Source organism: Schistocerca gregaria, chromosome 1 (assembly GCF_023897955.1).
Source record: "Schistocerca gregaria isolate iqSchGreg1 chromosome 1, iqSchGreg1.2, whole genome shotgun sequence".
Lineage (NCBI taxonomy): Eukaryota > Metazoa > Arthropoda > Insecta > Orthoptera > Acrididae > Schistocerca > Schistocerca gregaria.
The window spans coordinates 912,765,905-912,792,521 of NC_064920.1; the positions used below are offsets into that span (position 1 = coordinate 912,765,905).

A 26,617-nucleotide genomic window follows, 5' to 3' on the forward strand; every position below is an offset into this window, starting at 1 on the left:
ACTTTCTTCACATTTCTAGAATGACGTGTCACGACTTAACACGGTATATTGAACATGTGATGGAGATGTAGCAAAGGTGCGACTTCGAGTCACGAACCAGGCATGTAGTCATGGTGAAAAATATGTGCAATCTACGGTCTTCCAAATAGGTCGCTGAGGAAAAGAAATTGAATCGATGCAAACTGACTTTATCATTCCAATATTACGCGTTTTGGACATTGCTGTCATCAGATATACTGGAACGTCGCGTTGGATGTTGTAGTAGTAATGACGGTAAACAGAGTGTACTTATGATAGTTACTACTGGGGCGTGGTGCCTTACATCGCCCCTGTCTAGAGCTGTGTATTGGGAGAACGACTGATGCGTATACACAGGCAAATGGTCTCAAGCGGGTTCTGTCGGGTTCACAAGACTCCAGTAATGCTCAGAAACACTCAAAGAACAGGTCAAGAGAATGGTTTTGTGAATTCTTCTGTTTATTTCTTGAAGACTTTTTGGTTTATTTATTTTCGTACAGTTTTGTGTATGTTTTTAATAGTGTGAATGATGCGTGAATGTGGTCTAAAGTAAATATGTAGATAATTGTTATACTGACAAACGCTGTACGAACTAGCGTGAGAAATTTTTAAGACGGTTTGAATGCAGACGACGGGGAATTTTGTATCATAATATGCTAAGTAAGTTTATAGTAAAAGGAAAGCTAATTTGAGTGCAAATGAAAATAGTTAATAACATAAAGTATAAACAAAATATCTGAATTTTAACTATTTCGGGAAAAACACAGTTCGAAAGTGTGTTATTTGTTGATTGGTTAGTCATAAAAAGCGCGAACTAACGCGGGAGAATAATGTTTCTCTATTGGCCTTAAATAAAACTGACCAGTCAGAACACTATATTCTTCGCGCGTCTTTCCTATTGGAGATGGAGAATGGTTACAGTAGTCTAGGTAGTCAGAGTACAGCATTTCAATGGTCCGTTCGTGTGTAGCATGAGCTCCGAAGGAAGTTATAATTTGCCAGTTTCAGTTGTGCTACATGTGTTTTAAAGTAAAGGCATATTTAGCCCTGTGTGTGTTTTAGAAAGTACGGATTTATTAAGTAATTTTGTGTATGAGAAAAGACAGTAATTCCACGTGGCATATTTGGCAGATCGGTAACTAAAAACATGAGTTCGTTAGACACCGATAAACGTAATAGTGTGGCGATTATTTTCGTTGAAGAAAACTCCGTGCTTAGTAGCTGTTCAGATTTCCGGAAATACGTTGCTAACGGGCATGAAATGGTTTGTGCATGACTGTGTTAAGATTAGAACGGGCTGGGCAGTGTACGTGTACATTATCAATGTTCAGAATGTACCGACTTTTTCTCAGTATTTCCTCTTTTCATTCCAAACTGAGACCTTTTCCCGATTCTTGGAATAGTTACGTTGTATGCAGGCTGGTACGAGTTGCAGTACGGTAGGTTTCTGCTCGTCATTCCTACCGGAGGTCTGCTGCAACGAGTTCACAGGTAGGTGCCGGTAATGGACAAAAGGAACCGCGCCGCCGCACTACAACAACATGTAATTTTCCTTTGTGTTTGCAGCATAATGTTCTAGGATATCTGACGATGGCAATTTCCGAAACTCGTAACATTGGAATTTGCCTCGGAGACCTCTTCAGCATTTTGCAGAGTGCACATACAATGGAGATATATTTACGTGTGTTTGCATAGGTTCTGATGTTGCAAAATTACATTTTCTGAAACCGGCCAGCAAAAATAAAACTACAAATAGCGATCTTGTCTGTTCAAGTTTTCACTTTCATATTGCATATTACTCTACATCACCATCATACCTGAATGCTGTGAAGCATGAGTTGTAGGGAGTTTCTCACTGTTCAAAAGTAGCTCACGAATAGTAGCTCGGAAAAATGATGACTCTTATTGGATTCCAGCTGTTAATGGAGGGGATGCGCAGAACGGCTGGAAATAGGGCCACTTCCTAGGTGACGCGGAATGTAATAAGTGAAGCTAAGAAAGTAGGAAACTAGCACTGGACAATCAGCCGCTGAAGCTGTAAATAGTTTTATTGGTTCACAGTCAGGACCGGTTTCGGGCAGTTAGCAGCCCTTCTTCAAATGTACAAGACTACAAAAGTGAAAATGAAGTAGTTATAATCAGAGATCGTATAAGACTTGTTGCTAAAACATGAACGTAAGAGAACTTACACCGCTACTCACGTGGTCACCGCACGCTGCGAACCCTAGGCGGTGGACAGGTGATGATGCAGCTGATGGTGCTGGTGATGATGCGGTGGTATAAGGCAGCCGCGCTCGATACCTTACGATCGTCAAACTACAAGAAAACGTGAACAGTGGAAGAGGGGACCGATAAGCCCGAACGTAGAAAAAGGTGAATACACAATATACAAGTGAATAGAGATGATTAAATGTACATCGTCATAGTATAAAATAACATAGGCTTACAACTCCCCGAAACCGATCGTTCTTTTGAACCAATAAAGCTATATACAACTGCAGCGGTTGATTACATCTGCGGATATCCTTCTTACCACATCTGATGCAGTAGAACAAAGTTATGGGTACGACATAGTGCATTCATTATGCGTGGAAGAATCGCCCTTCTGACATATTGGCATAATTAACTAAATAAAATACAATATAAATAAAGCTGTCTATTAGAAAAGTATTACTTGAGCACCAATTGGATGAAAACCAGTGTGGGTTTAGGTCTCTTAGACGTTGTCAGGATCAGATCTTTAGCTTACGGCAAATAATGGAGAAGTGTTATGAGTTGAACAGGGGATTGTATCTATGCTTTATAGATTTAGAAAAGGCTTATGACCGGGTTCCTAGGAGGAAGTTATTGTCTATTCTACGAGATTATGGAATAGGAGGCAAACTTTTGCAAGCAATTAAAGGTCTTTACATGGATAGTCAGGCAGCAGTTAGAGTTGACGGTCAATTGAGTTCATGGTTCAGAGTAGTTTCAGGGGTAAGACAAGACTGCAACCTGTCTCCACTGTTGTTCATATTATTTATGGATCATATGTTGAAAACAATAGACTGGCTGGGTGAGATTAAGATATATGAAGACAAAATAAGCAGTCTTGCATATGCAGATGACTTAGTTGTGATGGCAGATTCGATTGAAAGTTTGCAAAGTAATATTTCAGAGCTAGATTATAAATGTAAGGACTATGGTATGAAGATTAGCATCTCCAAACCAAAGTAATTTCAGTGGGAAAGAAATATAAACGGATTGAGTGCCAAATAGGAGGAATAAAGTTAGAACAGGTGGACGGTTTCAAGTACTTAGGATGCATATTCTCACACGATGGCAACATAGTGAAAGAACTGGAAGCGATGTGTAGCAAAGCTAATGCAGTGAGCGCTCAGCTACGATCTACTCTCTTCTGCAAGAAGGAAGTCAGTACCAAGACTAAGTTATCTGTGCACCGTTCAATCTTTCGACCAACTTTGTTGTATGAGAGCGAAAGCTGGGTGGATTCAGGTTACCTTATCAACAAGGTTGAGGTTACGGATATGAAAGTAGCTAGGATAATTGCAGGTCCTAGTAGATGGGAACAATGGCAGAAGAGTGCCCGCAATGAGGAAATCAAAGAATAACTGGGAATCAACTCTATAGATGTAGCAGTCAGGGCGAACAGGCTTAGATGGTGGGGTCATGTTACACGCATGGGAGAAGCAAGGTTACCCAAGAGACTCATGGGTTCAGCTGTAGAGGGTAGGAGGAGTCGGGGTAGACCAAGGAGAAGGTACCTGGATTCGGTTAAGAATGATTTTGAAGTAATAGGTTCAACATCAGAAGAGGCACCAATACAAGCACTGAATAGGGGATCATGGCGGAATTTTATAAGGGGGGCTATGCTCCAGACTGAACGCTGAAAGGCATAATCAGTCTTAAAATGATGATGATGATGATGATGATGATGATGATTAGTGATGAATGATAATCAGTGCCTATACTGACTCCCTCAGTTATGGTCCGCTACCAAGACTGTAATTATTTCTCAATGCTTTTACTAGTAACTAATTTTTTAAGGGTTATCTAAAAATTGGCAAAGTAGCTTCTGCATTTTTTTGTAGTATAGTTATCAACGCATACTACTCACTGTCAAGATCATCTTGTTGTGTCTGCCTTATTTGTAGATTATTCTACCTTTTATTAGTTTATTTCAGAATTAAAGGCTGTAGATAGTTATCCTGCAGACTTCGGAATCCGCCGTCTTTGCCGCATTGAAACATCTTACCTTCTCTAGCACCCAGGAAAAGCCAACGCAATGGTTCATGCATACATAGCCGTGCATTCGGCGGTCTGTGACAGATCTCCTTCCGGACAGGTCCGTTCTCGTGTTTACAAAACACGATCTCCTATAATTACGCAGTGGGCATCACCTTACAAGGTGTCCTGATTTTCAAGTCTTGCCTCCACATTTAATAGTACACTGCACCGCAAGTTCCTCAGTTGTCGTAGCAGAGAGTCTGTCTCTTGTTTCTGTCGTTGAAACACAAATATCACAGACAAAGATAGTCATGTACAGGTAGGCTCTGAATCCTACTGATACCAGTTTTTGCGACATTTGGTGACTAGCACGGTAGCATGGCTCATGCACCACATTGCTGCGGGAAGGCTGCGTTGAGCAGAGTTGATTAGTAGAGAATAAGTCGCCCGGCGGCCAGCGACGTACGAGGCGCCGTTTTCCAGACAGCCCCGTCGTGTCTCTGGAGCTGGGCAGCGGCCTCAACGCCAGCGCCATCCGCGAGGGCGACGACGTCTACCTCGAGTGCCGTGTGCGGGCCGACCCCTGGGTCACCGACGTCGTCTGGACGCACGACGTGAGTACTCACGCACTGCCGCGCTAGCTGGGTACAGTGGCACTACTAATATATCGCAGTTACTCCATTCCCAAGTGAGTATTGAGGAACTATTGGTGGCACTCTTAACACCATTTTATAAAGAATAAAACACATTATTTTTGAATGATAATCCGGAAAGATTATATAGGGTGTGAGGTCATTTAGAATGGAAGCTGACAAAGTGAAAGTATACGACAATACCAGAAAATGAGTTTCAGTAAACGTCGATCCGTTAACCACTTGTGAGATAATTGTAGATGTATGGTTATGAGCAACAACTGACTGAAGTAGGAAATATTGTCCTAGTACGTATATATTTTAATCTATTCCGATTAAGTTCCTATCTGGCTGCTCTCAAATTTTACCGGAGGCCTACTTCAACGGCTAATACAATTCTACTTCACCGTGTTATAGTTCACTGAGCATAACTACCTGTTATGGAAGTCGCTCTCGCATTCGGAAATGATATTGTATTTGTCCCTGTAAAAGATTGAGGTCAGGTGATATTTGAAGTTCAGGCCCTCCTTTATCTATCCATCTTATACTATACCAATGAGTGAGGTGCCGTGCTACATCAGCAGCAATATGTACCAGAGCCCTGCCATACAAGTTCCCTAAACAAAGGTGAAATTATCATCCAAATTACATGGGTACTATATCGATAAAGCCACATTTCAAATACTTTTTCCATTGAATACAACAATACTTTTTGCTTAAGCCAGTAACCAAACATTCTAAGTTTCATCACAGAAAGCTCTGTTGCTATGACCTGTATTTACAGGAAAGTTTTTGCTTTCAACATCGTATACTTTCACTCTTGTCAGTTAACGGTATTCATTATTTGTTACCGTTATTGCATAATTACTGTAAAATGCCACATTTCCATTTTACCATTTTATATGTATTTTGTACTGTGAAGGATAAATATACGAGAAGTACCATGTTAAACATTGTGCTGTACAAACGTAAGACTTAAACCCATATATACGTGGTTTATTAGGTAGCTCCCAATGAAATAATTATAGAATGAATGAAAACATGACTACGAATAGTAAATACATTTTTTCTAGATCGTTAGTTTATTAACGTACCACTGTGCTAGAAATCACCTTCAGATCGTAAAACGTCTTGAGAGAGTTTCATGGTATACAATCAAGTACTAATTTTTAAGACTCAGTACTTCACTGGGGCGTTAGCTGTCTTTTTACACCAGCAGCAAAATGTACTCAGTACTTAGTTGTATAATATGTGACGTGTTCCACACTGTAATGATATTTTGAGGTCTGAAGATAATTGCTAGCAAAGTCGAAACTGTTAATATAATTTTATAAACTCCCGATCCAGGCAAATGAAGGTTATATTGAAAGTCAAGGTCGCATTGCCACAGTCTTGGGCATGAAGAGCCACTTAATGTATGGGTTTTTCAAAAAGACTGAGCTGATTTCGCCACACTGTATCTTCTTGATGAATATAGATAGAAACTTGGTATGAATTTTAACTTTGGCATGGAGCAACAAAATTTTGGTTTCGAAAGAATCATCACATTGGATAAAATTTTCTTCATTTACAATCTGCGTCACAAGAAATAAAACACTCGAACTTTCGACAGCTGTCTTCGCTATCATTATCAGGAGTAAAAACGATAGACTGCTGTGGCTGACACCATGTTCCGCTTATACAGGCACGACTGCAACGTCTGGTGCCTTCTAAAGGAGGCCAAACTGAGCATGCACGGAAGACGACCTGGGCAACAAGCAGCAGGTCCGACCCACCATGTGACCGATGACGTCAGGGGGGCTAGTACCTGGCGCCACGTTTGAAAGTGTCATTCCCGCCTCCGTACATGTGTGAAGCATCCTTCTTTGCAGTCACCCGACATACTAAGCCTAAAACCATGTCCTAGTATTTGTGTACCCTCGGTCTCGGTTATATATGTTGTGTCTGCCTCCATCACTATGAAATCCCCGTGAGGTGACGCCAGATTTGCCATTCACTGTACAGGAAATCAGGGAACAACGACTTTTAATTGGGCGCTGATAGTTTTCAGCATCCTTTACACAAGAAACGGCCCTGATCACGTAAGTTTACAGAGTAAAGCTTATGGCTGACGGCGACCACCTATACTCCAAGTTGCAGCATTTCAGACGCATGTTCAGAGACGATGATTATTGCGAACGAGACATTACAAACACTTTCACTTACCACAGATGGATACCGCCTCATACATCGGCAGAAATGGCCAGACCGGCTGCTTTCGTAACATAATATGGGGCAATGAATACCAAAATTTCTAAAGAGACGATTACTGAGACCAACTTTCCAAAATGGTTCAAATGACTCTGAGCACTGTGGGACTCAACTTCTGAGGTCATTAGTCCCATAGAACTTAGAACTACTTAAACCTAACTAACCTAAGGACATCACACACATCTAGCCCGAGGCAGGATTCGAACCTGCGACCGTAGCGGTCTCGCGGTTCCAGACTGCAGCACCTAGAACCGCACGGCCACTTCGGCCGGCACCAACTTTCCAGCCCACTTCTGTGATATGAGATATGTTGCGCTCAATTAAAGACAACACATGTGTTGGAGTGCCTAATGTATATGGTGACGGCTGCGAATGCGACAGAGACTATGTATGTCAAACGATTCACACTGGTAGCGAGTGATGCACTGAGCACAAGTGTTGTATTAACCAAAGGGTGCTTGAGAAGTCAGCCATAAACTAAGATTGCCTGGAAAATGGACGTAAAATACAACTTGAAAAGACAACAATTTAGGCTCATGCCTCTGCATATTGGCACCTGACATTAGATTAAACAGCAACAGTCTTACCTGAGACCAGAAGTACACAACCAATAGGGCGTGAGGCGGGTTTGGATATCGACTGAAAGCTAAGACAGTTATTTGAACCTTGCACAGAGGAATGAGCAGCCATTTCAAACGTGGCGCATGCCCCTCGCGCTACATGAGATCATCGGCCCCACGCAGGCCGGATCTGCTTCTAGCTGCCGAACACGCCTTCTGTGCACACGCCAGTTCTGCCCTCTCTGGAGGGTTCCAGACGATGCAATCGCACCTAAGTGGAACACTGTGCCAGCCCCAGTAGTCTAGTTTTTTTTACTCCTTATAATGATGAAAAAGACAGCCGTCGTCAGCTCAGAATTTTATGTGAAATTACGTGGCTTGTAAACCGGGAATATTTCATTCATTGATGCCACCAAAAAAGACTCCAAGGACGGAACCATCCGGTGACCCAACGGGTACATCTTTTACATGCATGCACGTACAATACTAGGTACTTTTTAACAGTTACCTGTTGAATCGAATTTAATCTCTCTTTTACAAAAAGATCAAATGTGCTGTATGTCTAGTTACGCAGTTTGGGTTCTGTACACACCTCACGGCCGAACAATCGTCACGACAGTTCAATGGAAAGGTATTACTTGTAGGTGATAGTGTAGTGGTGCTCCGCCACATTGAAATACGAAATTTTCTGCAGAATATTGCAATTATTGAAGCCATGTCTTCAACAAATCCAGGAATGTGTTTCCTGTAACTGTTTTTTTCAGGGAGGTATGGCCGCTAACTTTCTTCTTCAGAAACGACGCACAACACATTAAGCTGTGGGAATTCCCACTTTGACACATCCTTAACTGGATGATTCATGTGAAAATAAATTCCTTTCAATTTTTACTGTCAGAACTAATTTACGAAACACTAGATGTTGTTGTTTATCAGCACATGAAGGGTTTGCAGCACCTAAATAGTGTATGATGTGAAATGTAAATGTTGCTGCAAAACATGCAAGATAAACACTTGATAAGCGGCTAACTGTCCGCTGGAATAACGACTAGACTTGTTTGGGCTAGGGGCAATGCATTCGAAGTTTTGACCGAGCTCGCAGAGACAACTGACGATTTCCCCTTACATGAGTAACTTCAAGTGGTGTTCATAAAGTCCTAACTATCATAAAGAAAAAAATCTGTCTATGTCCGCGAAAAAATAGTTTATTAGGCATAGGACGTGGCTCCATGGTATTAATAATCTACTTACTCACCCTTGAATGCGAGACATTATGCACGACTGTGAATGACTTGGCGGGTATATTGTTTATAGAGATCTGCGTTTCGGCTGCTCAAAATAGATCTCTCGCCGAAAATGACTTGTGTCCATTTTGGAAATGGCTTTCACATAACTGCTTTCTCATCCGAGGAAAGAGTGAGAAACCACTGGGTTCTGTATGAAGACAATATCCAGAATTATGAGCCAAAATATGATAGCCCAGGAACTTGCATGTTTGACTCTGCCACGTGCAGCATGAACTAGGGTATGGTCACTCGCAGAACCTGGTATCCATGACTGATTTTCAGTATCTCTTTGATACCGATATACTGGTCTCGAGCACACCACCGAACCACTTAAACACACAAAAGTGCATTGTTGCCGTATGAACGCATAAACTCGGCATTGTTTGATGCAGTGTTGTTCCCTTACAAATGCAGAAAATGAATTATTGTACTATTCTGCACTTTATCAATGGTTAATGTCGTTTCATTTCGGTTCCTCTTTTGGACTGGTACGATAGAGTGGTGTGGCAATTAGGTATGTACCAAAACTGCAGACATTTACCTGCTAACAAACAACAAATTAATTGCGGAGCTGTATTTGAAAAGTAATTACGTGAATATATTTAAAACTTTGTCACTACAGCTGACAGTATCACGAAACTGCTAGTGCCACCGTGGATTTGTCTGAGATGCAGTGCCTCTGCTGTCAACGAAACTCTCCTTGGACAGTTGTAGCTGAATTGCAATTGCTAAAACGACGAACGCATAACGCCTTTTGTTGCTGAGTTATTGCCATCCGCTTCGACGCACAGTGGGTAGTGAGTGAGAGAGCTATCTGCAGCCTTGAATTAATCAAGACAACCAAATGGACCGGCAAATTACAACTGGCGCCAAGACAATTTTTTCAAGTTTCTATGCGTGCGCTGAAATTGCCGTCAAGAGTCTCTTTTTATTCATCTACGCGGAGCGTTCAATAATTAACGCAACAGACATTTTTTATCGGCGAATTTAGGTTGAAAAATTTCGGGGTTTGTAGTGGGAGTTTGGCGAATATTCCAGCTTCAACGCCTATAGTTTCACGAAGCTCCGATTGGGAGCGGCGCTATGCGTAGCCTTGAAAACGTCGTCTGCACCAGAAGTGCGTCACAGAGCACCGCAGTTATTCATAGGTTCTTGCGAAGTGTGTCAACACTACCAATAGAGACTTCCGAATGAGTGGCGAGGTATCCGATTCTGATCCGTCTATCACCTCGAATGAGAGTGTCCGCACGTCCCTACATTTCAAGAGTCACAGCCGTGGGCAGCCAGCCACCGATTGGGAGATCGGACAGGTTTGTGCGACCTTGTTGCGACGATGACAGACGCATCGTCCAACCACTTGTCTTGCTTTTCTTCACTAGGAAAGCATGCCAGATGAACACTTGATAAGTGTCTAACTATCTTCTGGCATGATGACTCGACCACTGTGGGTAGGTGTAATGAAGTATTAAATGATCTCTGATACAATTGAGGACTTTCCCTGCCATAAGGGGGTGTTCATAAACTCCTAGTTACGATTTAGAAAAAAAATGAGTGTATAGGCATGAAATAATTTTGAGTAGGTTTATGATGGTGCTCCATGACACACTCGTCCGCCATTTGGTGTACTTATAATTGTATGTCCGGTGCGTTTCTGGCCACCTAACAGAAGACCATAGACTGCAATTTGTTTCGGACAGTAAGTGGATGATGGGGCGGTTATTGCTGCAGCAAGACGTTGGCCCCGAGCAGTCGATTGGTACCATTCAGGCACACAGGCACTTGCAGTATCGCAGTAAAATGACGGTAGGCCATCGCCTTGGACGGAGATTGCTGAAAAATAGGGTTTTGTAGTCTCATGAGTAAAAACAACCTGTTTTCTGAAAATAAGAAAGTGTTGTAGCACTTAGTGAGCGCCTCTATTTTCTAACACCTGATGTGGTTACGCAGCACAGATATTTCACGTTTCGTGAAGGCGCGCTGGGCAGGACACCGTGTGGTTGTGGTTGCAGGGCAAGCAGGTGCAGACGAACGCCAGCGCGGGCACGCTGCTGAGCAACCTGACGCTGGTGCTACAGGCGGTGCGCCGGCACAGCGCCGGCCGCTACTCGTGCCGCGTCGCCAACGACGAGGGCCGCGCAGACAGCAGCCCGCTCACTCTGGACGTCAAGTGTGAGTAGGATCCATCCTAGCGCAGCCACTTGTCTCACTGCAATAACTTGTGAGGACACGCCTCTGGATCCGGGGCTAGCGTGGCCCTGTGGCGTGCGTCACAGCACGTGACACTACAGGCCTCAAGAGTCCCAGCGACCGTCTACGGCGGGGAGAAAGTTACTGTTTCAAAAGAGTTTAGCATTACTTACCTGTCGATTGGACTTAGTAGGTACATTTTCATTAACACCGTGATTCCCACCTCGTCTCGGACGCAGCTGAGCGTGAGCGTTCACGATGTATGTCGGGTAAGGCAGCAAGTGTGACATCACAAGTTCGTTCTGGGACATGTGTTTCTTGTGGGCCCTCTCTCGACTTTGCCGTCGGGAGAGAAGTTGCGCATCATGCAACCTATTGCGCACATTTTGAGTCGTAACAAGACATCCTGTGGCTTCATGAAAAGCATTATTCAACATGGTGGCGTTGCTGTCATTGTTCCTTCGAGCCGTAATCCGTAGGAAGCGGTCATCCACTGCAGTAGTAGCCCTTGGGCGGCCTGAGCGAGGCATGTCGTCTACAGTTCCTGTTTCTCTGTATCTCTTCCATGTCCGAACAACATCGCTTTGGTTCACTCCGAGACGCCTGGACACTTTCCTTGTTTAGAGCCCTTCCAGGCACAAAGTAACAATGCGGACGCGAATGAAACGCGGTATTGACCGTCTAGCCATGTTGAACTACAGTGAACAAGAGCCGTGTACCTCCTTCCTGGTGGGTTGACTGGAACTCATCGACTGTCGGACACCCTCCGTCTTATAGGGGCTCCTCATGAATAGTGGTTTACATCTTAGGGAGGGTTTAGTGACATCTCTGAACAGTCAAAGGGACTGGATCTGTGACACAATCTGCGACATGTGTTTCTTGTGGGCCCTGTTTCGACAGAAGGTTAATTCACTATTCGATACCAACGTGAGGAAGTAAGTCCACCGACTGAACGCAGACACATCTGATCGTTGTTCGAAAATGCATAAATATCCCTTTACAGGTCAGTGCAGATTGTCTAACGTCTCTCGCATAGTATTACCAAAATATTCATCTCGGGTTCTCTTCGTCTTCTTTACCGCCTGAACGCGAACGTTAGTAGGCTGCCTCATCCTTCCTCACTCTCTGATACCAGTCTGTACTCATACAAACCTATCTACTTCCATTTGTAGCAGACACTCTGAACGACATCTTTTTCGCCATCGACTCTAACGTCCATGAAATTAAATGATGGTATAGTACTCTCGGTTGGGAGACTCATCCTGGAGTTTTTCGGCCACCGTAATGCAAGACATAGAATTTTAAGCCATCTCGGCGACTTGCAGGTCGTTGATGATGACGAAGAGATGATGAGGACAACACCCAGTTCACGAGTGAATAAAATCTCTGATCCGGCAGGCAATCGAATCCGAGATCCCCTTGATCTCAAAAAATGGTTCGAATGTCTCTGAGCACTATGGGACTTAACTTCTGAGGTCATCAATCCCCTAGAACTTAGAACTACTTAAACCTAACTAACCTAAGGACATCACACACATCCATGGCAGAGGCCGGATTCAAACCTGCGACCGTAGCGGTCGCGCGGTTCCAGACTGTAGTGCCTAGAACTGCTCGTCCACTCCGGCCGGCGCCCCTTGATCTAGAGAAAGCAACGCTAACCACCCTACAGCGATCTCCGAATCTTACTATCTATGTGTGTAATACGCTGTTAGGCAAAATTTAAGGACGAAAGTAACTTTCGAATGATGCCTCACTGCCAAGTAACGTCGCTCCATGAAACTTGGACCACACGCAAGAAGAACTGTAACAGAATAATAAAGAAGGTAACTAAAATAATAGACAGTAGGCAGTAATTACACTTAAGTCACCTCGATTTATGGTGGTCCCCTGAACATAAAGAAAAACATGAGACATGGCTCCTCATAGAGTAAGTGATCACCACAAACAGAGATACTTGCTCGGCAACTTGCTGTCATGGTGGTCACAAGTTCGATAATGAATTCTTGTCGTACGGTGTACCATTCCTCCACTAGCGCGACTGACAATTGCTGAATGGTCGTTGGTGCATGTGGAATTTCTGCAGTATGTCTTCCCAAAGCATCAAACAATTGTTTGCAAGGAAGACAAGGAAATGGCAGGCCAGTCCATTCTCCAAAAATCCTCTCGTTTCAAAAGTTCCTCCACCTGAGCTGTTTGCAACTGCCGCGCATTGTCATCCATAAGAATGGGGTGAGGGCCAAACGCGCCCTTCGAAAGACAGACAAAGGGTATGGGTAGTGTGCATCAGTAACGTCGACCAGTGAGAGGACCGTGTTGGAGGTCAATATGCCCAAGCAGCATTAAGCCTCCCCACATCATACACCTGGACCACGAAAAAGATCATGTTGGACAACACTTGATATATCGATCCTCAAATGTCGATAGGTGGGACCAATAATTCAGCCAGGAATATTGTTGATGATCAATATTGTGGTGTAGTTGGTATGGTGTGAGAAGGCCTAATATTGGAAGGCCATAACTCTACTCACCTGTCAACGTTGCTGTACTTCTTCCCCATGTCGGAATTGTTAAGGATACATTCGACCCTGACATCATTTTTATGGACTGCATTACACGACTGTACAGAACATGACTGGTGAAGATTCTCGAAACAAGAGGACATTCGGCGAATGTACTGTTCTGCCCGTTCCTGCGACTTAAAACCCAATGAGCACGTCTGGGAGCCATTGGGCAGACGTATTGAACCACTTTACGTGCATCAACACCCATCCAACAGTTGTCAACTGCGCGGAGGAAGTGGCACAAAAACTCCTTACCAACCTTGTGGCCAGAATGGTCACACGTTGCAGACCATATACTGCTGACCGTAGTTATCGCACAAGCCGTTAAGAACCATGTCCCGCCTTTTGTAATATCTAGGGAACATTACGAATCGCTACGGCTTTGAATAGAAGTGTCATTTCTGTTTCCTGTATACTGAATGGACGGCTTCATACCACAGTCGTTCTGATCACTGAGCGCCACACCCTGATTATGCTACATTTGTTAGTAGTTCATACATACGGAAGTCTAGTCGTGCTCTAACACAGTCAATCGTCAGAAAGACAGCGACATTAGTAAAAGATATGCTGTACTAGACGAATTGGTGAACAAATTAATGCTAAAGATACATAAGGAGGATATTCCTCATAGGACCACTGTTAGTGCAGTCAGTTCACCCACATCCGGTCTGGCAATACATCAGGTAGTCTTACTAACACCCAAACTGCGACACTGTGAATATAACGTTTTTAACTCGCAGAAAACTTTGAAACTCCCAAGAAAATTAAGACAGGCGAAGTGAATATGGCCTGTAGTGGTAGGGAAAGTGCAGGTGGCATATTTCTTTCATTTACCTTCTGTACTGTACTGTACTGTACTTTTATCGCCAATCTCGTTAACTATTGTAGGGATTTTGATTCGGCTTCCACTAATGGTTAGATTGATTCGCGATAAAGATTTGCGTATATAATTTATTATTCGTAGTATTAATGAGTGTGTAATATATATATTTATGTCTGGTCCATATTTAATCGGCTTTTTACGAGGTATCCGTGGCAGTGATAAGAGCTTCGTGCTGGTCACCTTGAAGGGAGACTATCTGGTAGGAATTGAAGTCATGTAACAGCCGCCTAATGGCAAAGGGGGCGGAAGCTTGAGCAGAATCTCTGTCGGGCCTGGTTGTTTAGTGGTAGCCCTCACGGTAGCTCAGCCTGGTCGGTGATGGGATTGGCCACCCTCTATGATGAAGCAAAAACGGTGTGAAATTTTCACCAATGAAATTTGAGAGATATCTTGTGAAATTCCCACGTAGCAGCTGAAGAAAAACGACTAAGAAATACGTAAGCAAAGGGAATCACAGTGGTAAGGTTCGTGCCTCAAAACTGGAAGGTCGCAGGATTAAATCTTGGTTGGGTTGCGGAATTTTCACTGAGTCTTTTAACTGAACATTCACCTCTAGGTGATTTGGATATTCGCCAGAAACTAGTGTTTCGGATGCCACGTCAAACAATAGTTTCCTTCTTCCCTGAGGATTGGTGAGTAATTTAGGGAGATTCGTCACATACAACATCTGTGTAAGAACCAAAATATTCCCTCGCGCTACTAGAATGTCAGAACCAAACAGATAAATGAAACACCGCTAACTACCTTTACCGGTTTGTAACACATGCAAGTAAATATTAGTGAAACTTCGTTAGTTGCCTCTGCACATCTCACTAAGGTACATTGTAATGGAACGAAACAGATGGGGACCTTCCTTATATCGAAGGGCTATATTTAAGACGCACACAGGAGTCTTGATACCAAACGGTTGGTAGCATAAAGAAAAACATACTTAGTTGTTGAGGTTAAGCTAATGAGAATAAGAAAAATACTACACTCTCTAGTGCAACTTACGTTTAAACTTCAAAATTAGCCTCTGCGGCTCCCCCCGTCGGAGGTTCGAATCCTCCCTCGGGCATGTGTGTGTGTGTGTGTGTGTGTGTGTGTGTGTGTGTGTGTGTGTGTGTGTGTGTGTGTGGGTGTGGGTGTTCCTTAGCGTAAGTTAGTTTAAGTTACAATAAGTAGTTTGTAAGCTTAGGGACCGATGGCCTCAGCAGTTTGGTCCCTTAAGATCTTCCCACAAATTTTCCAATGAGCCTCTGGCTGCTAGAAAGATCTTCAGTTTCTTTATTGCCATATCCATTTCGAGTCTAGCAGACCCATTTTCAGGTTCGACTTGTATCTATACATCTAAAAAGGATCACAGCAATACTTGCAAACCCCTATGTCAACAGTACCACACGGGAAATGAAACCTCAGCAGACTATGTGCACTGTTAAAGTACTCTATTGTCGACAGCTTAGGTGTCACTCGCTGTCTGGTGCTGTACTTCTCCTTTTATGTAGATACCGTTATCATTTTAAATAAAAGCATTTAATTTCTTATCCGACTGATTTCAGTAATTTGCTGCAGAAACCATGAAGAATGCCATATGTGTGTACAGGTGACAGTCACTGGGTGACGGATATGGTTGATCTGTTCTCTTTTCCCCCGTATTTCTCACTGTGGATAGGTGTATGTCCTTGTGAAAGCTCATTATAGTCTTAGATATTTCTCTTTATAGCGGAGTATACGCAGTTGTCTGGCTTCCTGAACGATAAGAATCACTGGAATTAGTACCATAACTTTAACGTGTTGTAGGAAATGCTCTCTTCAGCTGAGGTATAGAAGTAAAAGTAATGATCCAGATTCACAACTTAAGTTTTGCTAGTACTTGTCTCTTTCTTATTAAGATAGCAATCGTCTGTCCCTTTAGCACTGTAGATAAAAATGTATCGCAGGTTGGATCCCCCCCCCCTCCCACACACATATATACAAGCATAAACACACACACACACACACACACACACACACACACACACACACCAGCGCAGGACTCCACGCTTTTTCTATAACTCACACAATCTAAATAAAATTCTTCGCTTGAGATAGTGACGTTGCATCCGATTATGTTAGCAGAAAACAACAAATAGGCGGATATTTGGAAAATGTTTCTGACTGAAAACGACTTTTATTAATGCTGTAATGAATATACCTCCTCAAGAGGAATCGTATCAATATTTTCCAGGAACACTAATGGCACTGGTGAAGGTTTCTGTATGTTTATATAGCAGCAACTGGCAGATGATGGTGATTATGGAGCTAGTGTTAATTGATGCTGTTTTTGAAGCGAAAAGGTCTCTGAACTTTATTTTTCGCAAGACACGACATCACACACATCCATGCCCGAGGCAGGACTCGAACCTTCGACCGTAGAGATCGCGCGGTTCTAGACCAAAGCTCCTAGAACCGCTCGGCCTCATTGGCCGGCTCTGATGATGAAGCTAGTGACCTTATGCAGCTGTCTGGCGAGGTACCTGGCGGTCTGTAGTTTTCGGTGTGACTCCTGAGGATCTAGGGGTGTACTTCAAAATCCGGCGTGGCTCCTACGTATGACATGAGCGTTGCTTTCCGTGATTCGCCCATTGAAGCCGTCTTACGTGTTGCAGCTGGTGCCTCTGAGGGACATAGCAGTGATAACGTAAGGAGCTGAGCCGTTGTCGTTGACAGAGGATGTATACTAACATTCGAAACTGCTGAGTGTAACAATTCGCATGTTTGAGCAATGTGAATCTACGACGTACTCGACATCGTGCTCACCGACAGCGATTCGGTGGTAACGTGTGGGCAGGCATTCTCGGATAGAGGTTGACTGGACCATATATTCTTCCATTCCGGTGCAACAGACGGAGAACACGCGTGAAACATGTTTCATCAGAATTGCCTATGATGTTAGACAGAGGACGTACTTGCAGCACTATGGGGCGACAGGCCCTTTCAGCATTCCTGTGAAGAATCATCTAAGAGCCAGCTTCGGTGTCTGGACTTCTTGCTCATGGGGCTTATGAAGCAGATGGTGCGTGAAACCGTGGTGGGAACAGAAGAAGAACTCGTCTCTAGAACTGCCGTCACTGCTGGTACCACTGCGCACATGCCAGTTATCTTCGGACGGTCAGGACTATCAGTATTCATACGAGCTACTGCGAGCCTACAGGCCAGTGGTCGCGTATTCGAGCGGTTCCTGTCAGTGTCACTGCTGCACTTAACGTGTTAAGCCACCTTTCGTGAAAATCTTGACTATGATCCTAAATTGCTGTAAGCAGCATACTACAGTAACTAAGTGTATTTGTTTTGATGTTTTACACCTCTTGTATTTATTGGAACGAATAATTACGGAAGACGACGTATATAATTTCCCATCTAAAGACGGCTAGTCTTAAATTATTGTGCAACGAAGTGGTGAAAAAGTGACTGCGCCTGTAACACGCCCAGGAGTACGAATGAGTGGGGTACGTTTCATCTGGTTGTCGTTTCGACTGCGCGCCCTGTCCACTCCATGTACCTGATACTCCCGCGGAAGCCGTATTGTTCTGCTCTACACTGCTGCTAGCTTGCCTGAAATTATCTACCTAAATATGCAAGCGGTTTTAGGGGAGCCACTCAACGACAATCACAACACTCTCCTTCATCTGGTATGAACATCTACACTCCTGGAAATGGAAAAAAGAACACATTGACACTGGTGTGTCAGACCCACCATACTTGCTCCGGACACTGCGAGAGGGCTGTACAAGCAATGATCAAAACGCACGGCACAGCGGACACACCAGGAACCGCGGTGATGGCCGTCGAATGGCGCTAGCTGCGCAGCATTTGTGCACCGCCACCGTCAGTGTCAGCCAGTTTGCCGTGGCATACGGAGCTCCATCGCAGTCTTTAACACTGGTAGCATGCCGCGACAGCGTGGACATGAAGCGTATGTGCAGTTGACGGACTTTGAGCGAGGGCGTATAGTGGGCATGCGGGAGGCCGGGTGGACGTACCGCCGAATTGCTCAACACGTGGGGCGTGAGGTCTCCACAGTACATCGATTTTGTCGCCAGTGGTCGGCGGAAGGTGCACGTGCCCGTCGACCTGGGACCGGACCGCAGCGACGCACGGATGCACGCCAAGACCGTAGGATCCTACGCAGTGCCGTACGGGACCGCACCGCCACTTCCCAGCAAATTAGGGACACAGTTGCTCCTGGGGTATCGGCGAGGACCATTCGCAACCGTCTCCATGAAGCTGGGCTACGGTCCCGCACACCGCTAGGCCGTCTTCCGCTCACGCCCCAACATCGTGCAGCCCGCCTCCAGTGGTGTCGCGACAGGCGTGAATGGAGGGACGAATGGAGACGTGTCGTCTTCAGCGATGAGAGTCGCTTCTGCCTTGGTGTCAATAATGGTCGTACGCGTGTTTAACGCCGTGCAGGTGAGCGCGACAATCAGGACTGCATACTACCGAGGCACACAGGGTCAACACCCGGCATCATGGTGTGGGGAGCGATCTCCTACACTGGCCGTACACCTCTGGTGATCGTCGAGGGGACACTGAATAGTGCACGGTACATCCAAACCGTCATCGAACCCATCGTTCTACCATTCCTAGACCGGCAAGGGAACTTGCTGTTCCAACAGGACAATGCACGTCCGCATGTATCCCGTGCCACCCAACGTGCTCTAGAAGGTGTAAGTCAACTACCCTGGCCAGCAAGATCTCCGGATCTGTCCCCCATTGAGCATGTTTGGGAATGGATGAAGCGTCGTCTCACGTGTTCTGCACGTCCAGCACGAACGCTGGTCCAACTGAGGCGCCAGGTGGAAATGGCATGGCAAGCCGTTCCACAGGACTACATCCAGCATCTCTACGATCGTCTCCATGGGAAAATAGCAGCCTGCATTTCTGCGATAGGTGGATATACACTATACTAGTGCCTAGATTGTGCATGCTCTGTTGCCTGTGTCTATGTGCCTGTGGTTCTGTCAGTGTGATCATGTGATGTATCTGACCCCAGGAACGTGTCAATAAAGTTTCCCCTTCCTGGGACAATGAATTCACGGTGTTCTTATTTCAATTTCCAGGAGTGTATATTCTGAGACGATATGAAATTACAGGTTGCACTGCTTACATTCTAAGTCATTAGTTTTGATGCCAACTTCTAGATGATTATCTGTCCACAAAATCACTTGGACGAGTGCACGTGTTACCGAATTCGGCGCGGATGATTGTTGATGATGCGAAAGCCGGATAATCGAACGAAAGTTCTTACGCTCGCCACGCATACACACATTTCTTTAGCTACCAGTCCTCCTTGACACTAGTAATGATACAACACTGTCCGTAAAGCTAATTTTTCAGTTCTCAGTTCTCACTTGTACGAGCGTGCCCGTAGCCGTCGCTGCGCAGCTGATTGTTGATAATGCGGAAACACGCACGTTCTCAAGCTCGCTACAAGAAACTGGCACTTGACTGCACGCTTTTATGGTAACTAATTTTTACCGATTCACTTCAGTTCATTCTGGGAGACCGAACACGGCGCGGATGATTGATACTGTACGGTACGACACGCAACGAGAGGATACACAAATACGTTATCGGCGGCACTGATCATTTTTAATTACTTCTTGACGCACTTTCCCCTGAACCATATCCATATTTCATGACTTTACTATAATAGCACTTTTAGCAACACTTTAACTTCCATAATAACGATGCCTCTCACATGCAGAGCCACCCACACCACAACGTAACAGTTCCGCGTCCCATGCGCGACTCGACAGACGCGGCTGCCCGCAAAGATACTCCGCAACCAGTACAGCGATATGACAGTACGCTTACAGGCCTAGCGAACTGAAAATCAGAGTGAGACGGTACGCATTCCTCCGAAACAGAGCTCGCAGCGAGATCCACCCTGAAATTTAATTAAGTCTTTCACCGAACTGGTCATTAAATAAGGTCTGCAATCGTCTATGCGTACGGAGGACTATATCTTTTTCAACTAATTTGAACTCGTTTCGAACGAACGATGAATAATTTGATGAAGTTCTTATGATTGATACTAGTATCTCGAAATCGTCTATCAGGAAGATAAATACTTACACTTGCAAAGAGTACCACTGCTAATAAAGATACTAAAACATCATTCCTATCATTAGTCAGCCGCAACTAATGACATCACTTCTCTTTAGGTACACTGACATAATTGTCCAGAGTGCAGAAATTACTATAGTTGGAGGACTAGCTGAACCTGTACAGGCTTACTTGGCTAATTCGATGTAATAATAAAAATCTTATAATATTTAAAATTAAAAGAAAATATTCAAAAACTATGAAGTTAGTTTCAAAAGTAGCAGCACGATATTGTGTGTCTAGATGAGGAATTGAAACACTGAAATATGATCCCATGTCTCGTCCATACAAATTCATTGCGGGCTGCTGAATAACGCTGTGAAATGATTTTGTTTTGTTTTGCTTTGCTGTCCTGAAATTGCTGCACAAATGTGAAACGCTCTGATCTACTTCTCGTGTGCTTCCTTTATTGCTAGTATGTCCCTTTCCTCAGACTCAGCAAATGCCGATTTGTGGGCAAAAGCACTGAAGTTGCAGTTGAGAGAGCTCTCTCAGTTGTTGGTATCCCTGCGCTGCAGTCTGCCCTCCGCCATGAATTTCACAGGCTGCGGGCTAAGAGACGTCCTGGAGCGAGAAACTTTTTGTAGTTGTTCGCATTGGACCCGTTCACTTTTTGCTGACCCAAGTGCTCCTTTCATAATGGCTTTACCGTAAATCTGTTTGACCTGAATCATGATACGATGTAGACTCTTTATGTTCTCCCCGAGCTCTCGCAAACTTGACCCTCTCTCTCTCCAAAATAATTATGCGCAATGAACTTTTTCTCATTATTGAAACCAACTTGTCCTTACGCTTATCGCAGTCTCAAACTGGTATTGCTTGTGGATGAGTCCGGAGTATGGTTTATGACCTGATCCTTATTTTCCCATTTCTAAGTTTTTAATCACATGAGGCTACGATAGACCTATCAAGTTTGTGCTACGGTTTAATGTAGTGGAGATGTGTTCGGTACATCTCTACAGCAAGACGAAACTGTCGTTCACGATTAAACTCTAGAACTCCTTATGCTAGCTGTGGGTCACCATATGGTGTGGCGACAGCACCTTTTCTCCTTCAGACCATTACTAGAGGCTAATACACGGATTAATTAAGTGAATCAATTTTTGTGTGTATTTGAATAGCTCAGAAATTTTGTCTCGGATGCGCATATCACTACGAAAAGCAGTTCCTCTTACCACCATTTGGTACAACGATGGAAGAAGAAACAGGGGTCTATTTAGAAGAGATAGGGGATCCAGTATTAGAAGCAGAATTTAAAAGAGCTTTGGAGGACTTACTATCAAATAAAGCGAAATTGACAGATAATATTCTACCAGAATTTCTACAATTATTGGGTGAAGTGACAACAAAACGACTATCCACGTTGCCGTGTAGATTGTGTGACCTTCGGAAGAATTTCGAAGTCTGCGAGAGATGAAAAGTGCGAGAATTATCGCACAATCAGCTTAATAGATCACACGTCCAAGTTTCTGACAAGAATACTACACAGAAGAAGGGAAAAGAAAATTGAGGATGTGTTACATGACAATCGGTTTGGCTTTAGATGGTGGTGGTGGTTAGTGTTTAACGTCCCGTCGACAACGAGGTCATTAGAGACGGAGCGCAAGCTCGGGTTAGGGAAGGATTGGGAAGGAAATCGGCCGTGCCCTTCAAAGGTAGCATCCCGGCATTTGCCTGAAGCGATTTAGGGAAATCACGGAAAACCTGAATCGGGATGGCCGGAGACAGGATTGAACCGTCGTCCTCCCGAATGCAATTCCAGTGTGCAAACCACTGCGCTTGGCTTTAGAAAAGATGAAGGTACGAGAGAGGCAATTCTGACGTTGCGCTTCATAATGGAAGCAAGAGTAAAGAAGGTAAGTCCTAGCACCAAATGGTGGTACAAGGAGTTACCTTTGTAGCTCGCGAACTTCAGCACTCAATGGAAAAACGAACTGCATATCCCAAAACTAACTGAAGTAGCTGCAGTAATGATTTATGCCTATGAAACCCTTCTCGTGCTTCACCCTGAGTGACAATGTTTAGTTTTTTCCGTCATCATAATCACCGAAGTAATACAGTTTTTCACCGGTAACCCGTCACGAAAGGGATAAATGTGATAAAATATCTTGCCTTAGTACTGTGGGTTAAGAGGTGCGAATTATACGAAGATGGATGACACATTCGCCGTAGCGCTCAGGATGGAAGTATGAATCGAGTCTTTTTAAACAGGTATCAGTCGAATAAAGAAAAACTATTCGGCGTTGACATCGTTTACATGACGTGATGCTTTTGACTGTCTCTCCCATACACATTTTGTAAATAATGTTATCCAGATTTACTTGAGAGAAATAAAGTGTTGCCAGCGAGCCGAAAACGCAGCGTGAGGAATTCCAGTAAATGAAGTAAATTACTCAAAAGAAACGAAAACGATCTTATTAGTCCACCAAAGTTTCAACATAAGTCGGTTGCATCACATCTCTTCTGTTCCGGTTTTCCCACATTCCCATGTTTCACTACCACACAATACTGTATTCCAGACGTACATTCACAGGAATTTCTTCATGTAATTGAGGCCAATGTTTAATACTAGTAGACTTCTATTGGCCAGGAATGCCCTTTAAGCAATCACTGGCTTCGTTTTGGTGTCCTCCTTGTTCCGTCCGTCATTAGTTATTTTACTGCCTAGGAAGCAGAATTCCTTAACTTCATCTACTTCGTGACCATCAACGCTGATGTTAAGCTTCACGGTGTTCTCGTTTCTACTAGTTCACATTACCTTCGTCTTTTTTAGATTTACCGTCAGTCCATATTTTGTACTCATCAGACTGTTCAGACCATTCTGCAGATCATATAATTCTCCTTCACTTTCACTCTGGATGGCAATGTCGTCAGCGAATCGTATCATTGATATCCTTTCACCTTGAACTTTAATTCCGCTCGTGAACTTTTATTTTATTTCTATCATTGCCTCTTCGATGTACACTTTGAAGAATAGGTGCGAAAGAGTACATCCCTTATTACACCCTTTTAAATCCGAGCACTTAGTTCTTGGTCGACAACTCTTATTACTACCTCTTGGTTCTTGTACATGTTGTATATCACCAGTCTCTCCCTATAGCTCACCTCTATCTTTCTCCGAATTTCTTGTACCATTTTATATTGTAGAACGCTTTTTCCAGGTCGACAAATCCTATGAACGTGTCTTGATTTTACTTTACTCTTGTTTCCATTATCAACCGCAACGTCAGAATTGCCTCTCTCGTATCTTTACCTTTTCTAGGACCAAATTGATCGTCATCTAAAACATCCTCAATTTTCTTTTCCATTTTTTTGTCTATTATTCTTTTCAGCAACTTGTATGCATAAGCAGTTCAGCTGATTGTGTGGTAATTCTTGCACTTGTCATCTCTCGCAGTCTCCGAAATTGTGTGGATGATATTCCTTCGAAAGTCAAATGGTATGTCGCCGGACTCATACATTCTGCACACTAACGTAAACAGTCGTTTTGTTGACACTTCCCCCCAAAATTTAGAAATTCTGATGGAATATTATCAATCCCTTTTCCTTTGTTTGACCTCAAGTCCTCCACAGCTCTTTTAAATTCTGCTTCTAACACTGGATCCGATATCTCTTCTAAATCGACTCCTGTTTCTTCTTCCATCACATCAGACAAAACTTGTCCCTCATAGAGGCTTTCAATGTATTCTTTCCATTTATCCGCTCTCTCATTTAACAGTGGAATTCCCGTTACACTCTTAATGTTACCACGTTTGTTACGGAAGGTTGTTTTGACTTTTCTGCATGCTTAGTCTGTCCTTCCGACAATCATTTCTTTTTTGATTTTTCTCATTGTTCGTGCTGCCATTGCGTATAAGCTTCCCTGAATTCTTTATTAATTTCATTCCTCAGCTACTTGTGTTTCTGTATTCCTGAGATTCCCGTAACATTTTTGTACTTTCTGGTTTCATCGATCAACAGAAGTATTTCTACTGGTACCCGCAATTACTTCGCAGTACCTTCTTTCTACCTACGTTTCTCTTTCCAAGTTCTGTGAGATGTCCATTCCTCTTAAACTGTACAGCCTACTGCCTTACTGCTGTATCTATAGTCTTAGAGATCTTCAAGTGTATGTCGTCATTTCTTGGTACTTCCGTATTCCACTTCTTTGTGGATTGATCTTTCTGTCTAATTACTTAAACTTCAGCCTACTCTTCATCGCTACTATATTGTGACCTAAATCTATATCTGCTCCTGGGTACGCCTTACAATCCAGTACCTGATTTCGGAATCTGTCTGCAATGATGTAATCTAACTGAAATCTTCTCGTACTACCCTGCCTTGTCTTCTTTGGATTCTTGAACAGAATATTTGCTATTACCAGCTGAAATTTATTACAGAACACAAATAGTCTTTCTCCTCTTTCATTCCTTATCGCAAGCCCATACTCTTCTGTAACCTTTTTAATTTCTCCTTCCTTGGCAACAGCATTCCAGTCCCTCACGACTATTAGATTTTCATATCCCTTCACGTACTGTGTTACCTTTTCAATATCCTCATATACTTTCTCTGTCTCTTCCTTCTCAGCTTGCGATGTCAGCATATATACCTGAAATATCGACATCGGTATTAATCTGCTGTCAATTCTGATAAGAACAACCCTATCACAGAACTGTTCACACTAAAACACTCTCTGCCCTACCTTCGAGTTCATAACGACTCCTACTCCCGTTATACCATTTTCTGCTGCTTATGATGTTACCCTATACTCATCTGACCAGAAATCCTTGTCTTCTTTCCATTTCACTTCCACTGAACTGACCCTTTACTATATCTAGACTGAGCCTTTGCATTCCCATTTTCAGATTTTCTGGTTGCCCTACCACGTTAAAGCTTTTGACATCCCACGACCCGAATTGTTGAACGTTATCCTTCTCTTTGGTTATTCAGTCTTTTTCTCGTTGTCACCTTCCCATTGGCAGTCCCTTCCCGGAGATTCGAATCGGGGACTATTCGGGAAGTTTTTACCAATGGAGAGGTTATCTTGACACTTTTTCAATTACAGACAACATGTCCTGTGGATATACGTAACGTGTCTTTAATGCAGTCTTTTCCACTTCCTTCTGCATCCTCATGTCGTTTATAGTTGTTGGTTCTTGCGCTTTTAGGGGCAGTTTCCCTCCCCTACGACTAAAGTGTGCCCTGAACCTCTGTCCGCTCCTCCGCCCTCTTAACAAGGTCGTTCTCCCGTAATATCATATCTCCAGATTTCACGAACATCATTGGCGGATTTTCTGCTGTCATTCTCACCGTCTTTCGAGGGACCTAGAGCTGTTTAGTGATGATGTCAGGTCTAATTGCCATCTCGCATTCGTGTCATATTTTAGAACGTCACTGCTTTGTGTCAGTCTAGCATGATGAAAGAGAGAAAATCTTAAGCATCCGTTATTATAGACACTTCAGTCATGTTCTACTTTGTCAGCGCTGTACTACTGCTCACATATAACTTATCATGTGCATTATATTTTATCATATGCATTTCAGCTAGGCGCTAAATATTATTTACTAACTGCTACCCTGATTCAGGTATTACAACGGGACATTCCTGTTCCGAAGTACGAACTTCACCAAATATTCAAAATATCACACCATATGCATGCTTCCTACTAAACTAAATGCATTAAGTATTTGCTATACGCCTTGCTACGGTGCACATTCCACGTAGTAGAAGTCTCACCTAAAAGTTCCTTTTTATCTCGTACCTAAACAGACACTTTAACTATTTACATTACTCTGTTTTATGAAATTCCAGTTGACATGAGAAACCTGATGGTTATTTTGACCTATTCCTAAGGTTTCGGGGAACCCGAGGTATCCCATGCCTACGTCAGGCACACTCTCAGTAACG

At 43.6% G+C, this 26,617-nt stretch overlaps 1 protein-coding gene across 1 annotated transcript in view; it reads left to right on the forward strand.

Annotated features, from left to right (window-relative positions):
- Nucleotides 1-26,617, forward strand: part of LOC126275143 (nephrin-like) — a 686,204-nt gene that overhangs the window by 518,623 nt on the left and 140,964 nt on the right. The window contains exons 8-9 of the mRNA XM_049977173.1: nt 4,729-4,859; nt 10,980-11,139. Of these exons, the coding sequence (XP_049833130.1) occupies nt 4,729-4,859; nt 10,980-11,139 (291 nt within the window). The remainder of the gene's footprint in view (nt 1-4,728; nt 4,860-10,979; nt 11,140-26,617) is intronic.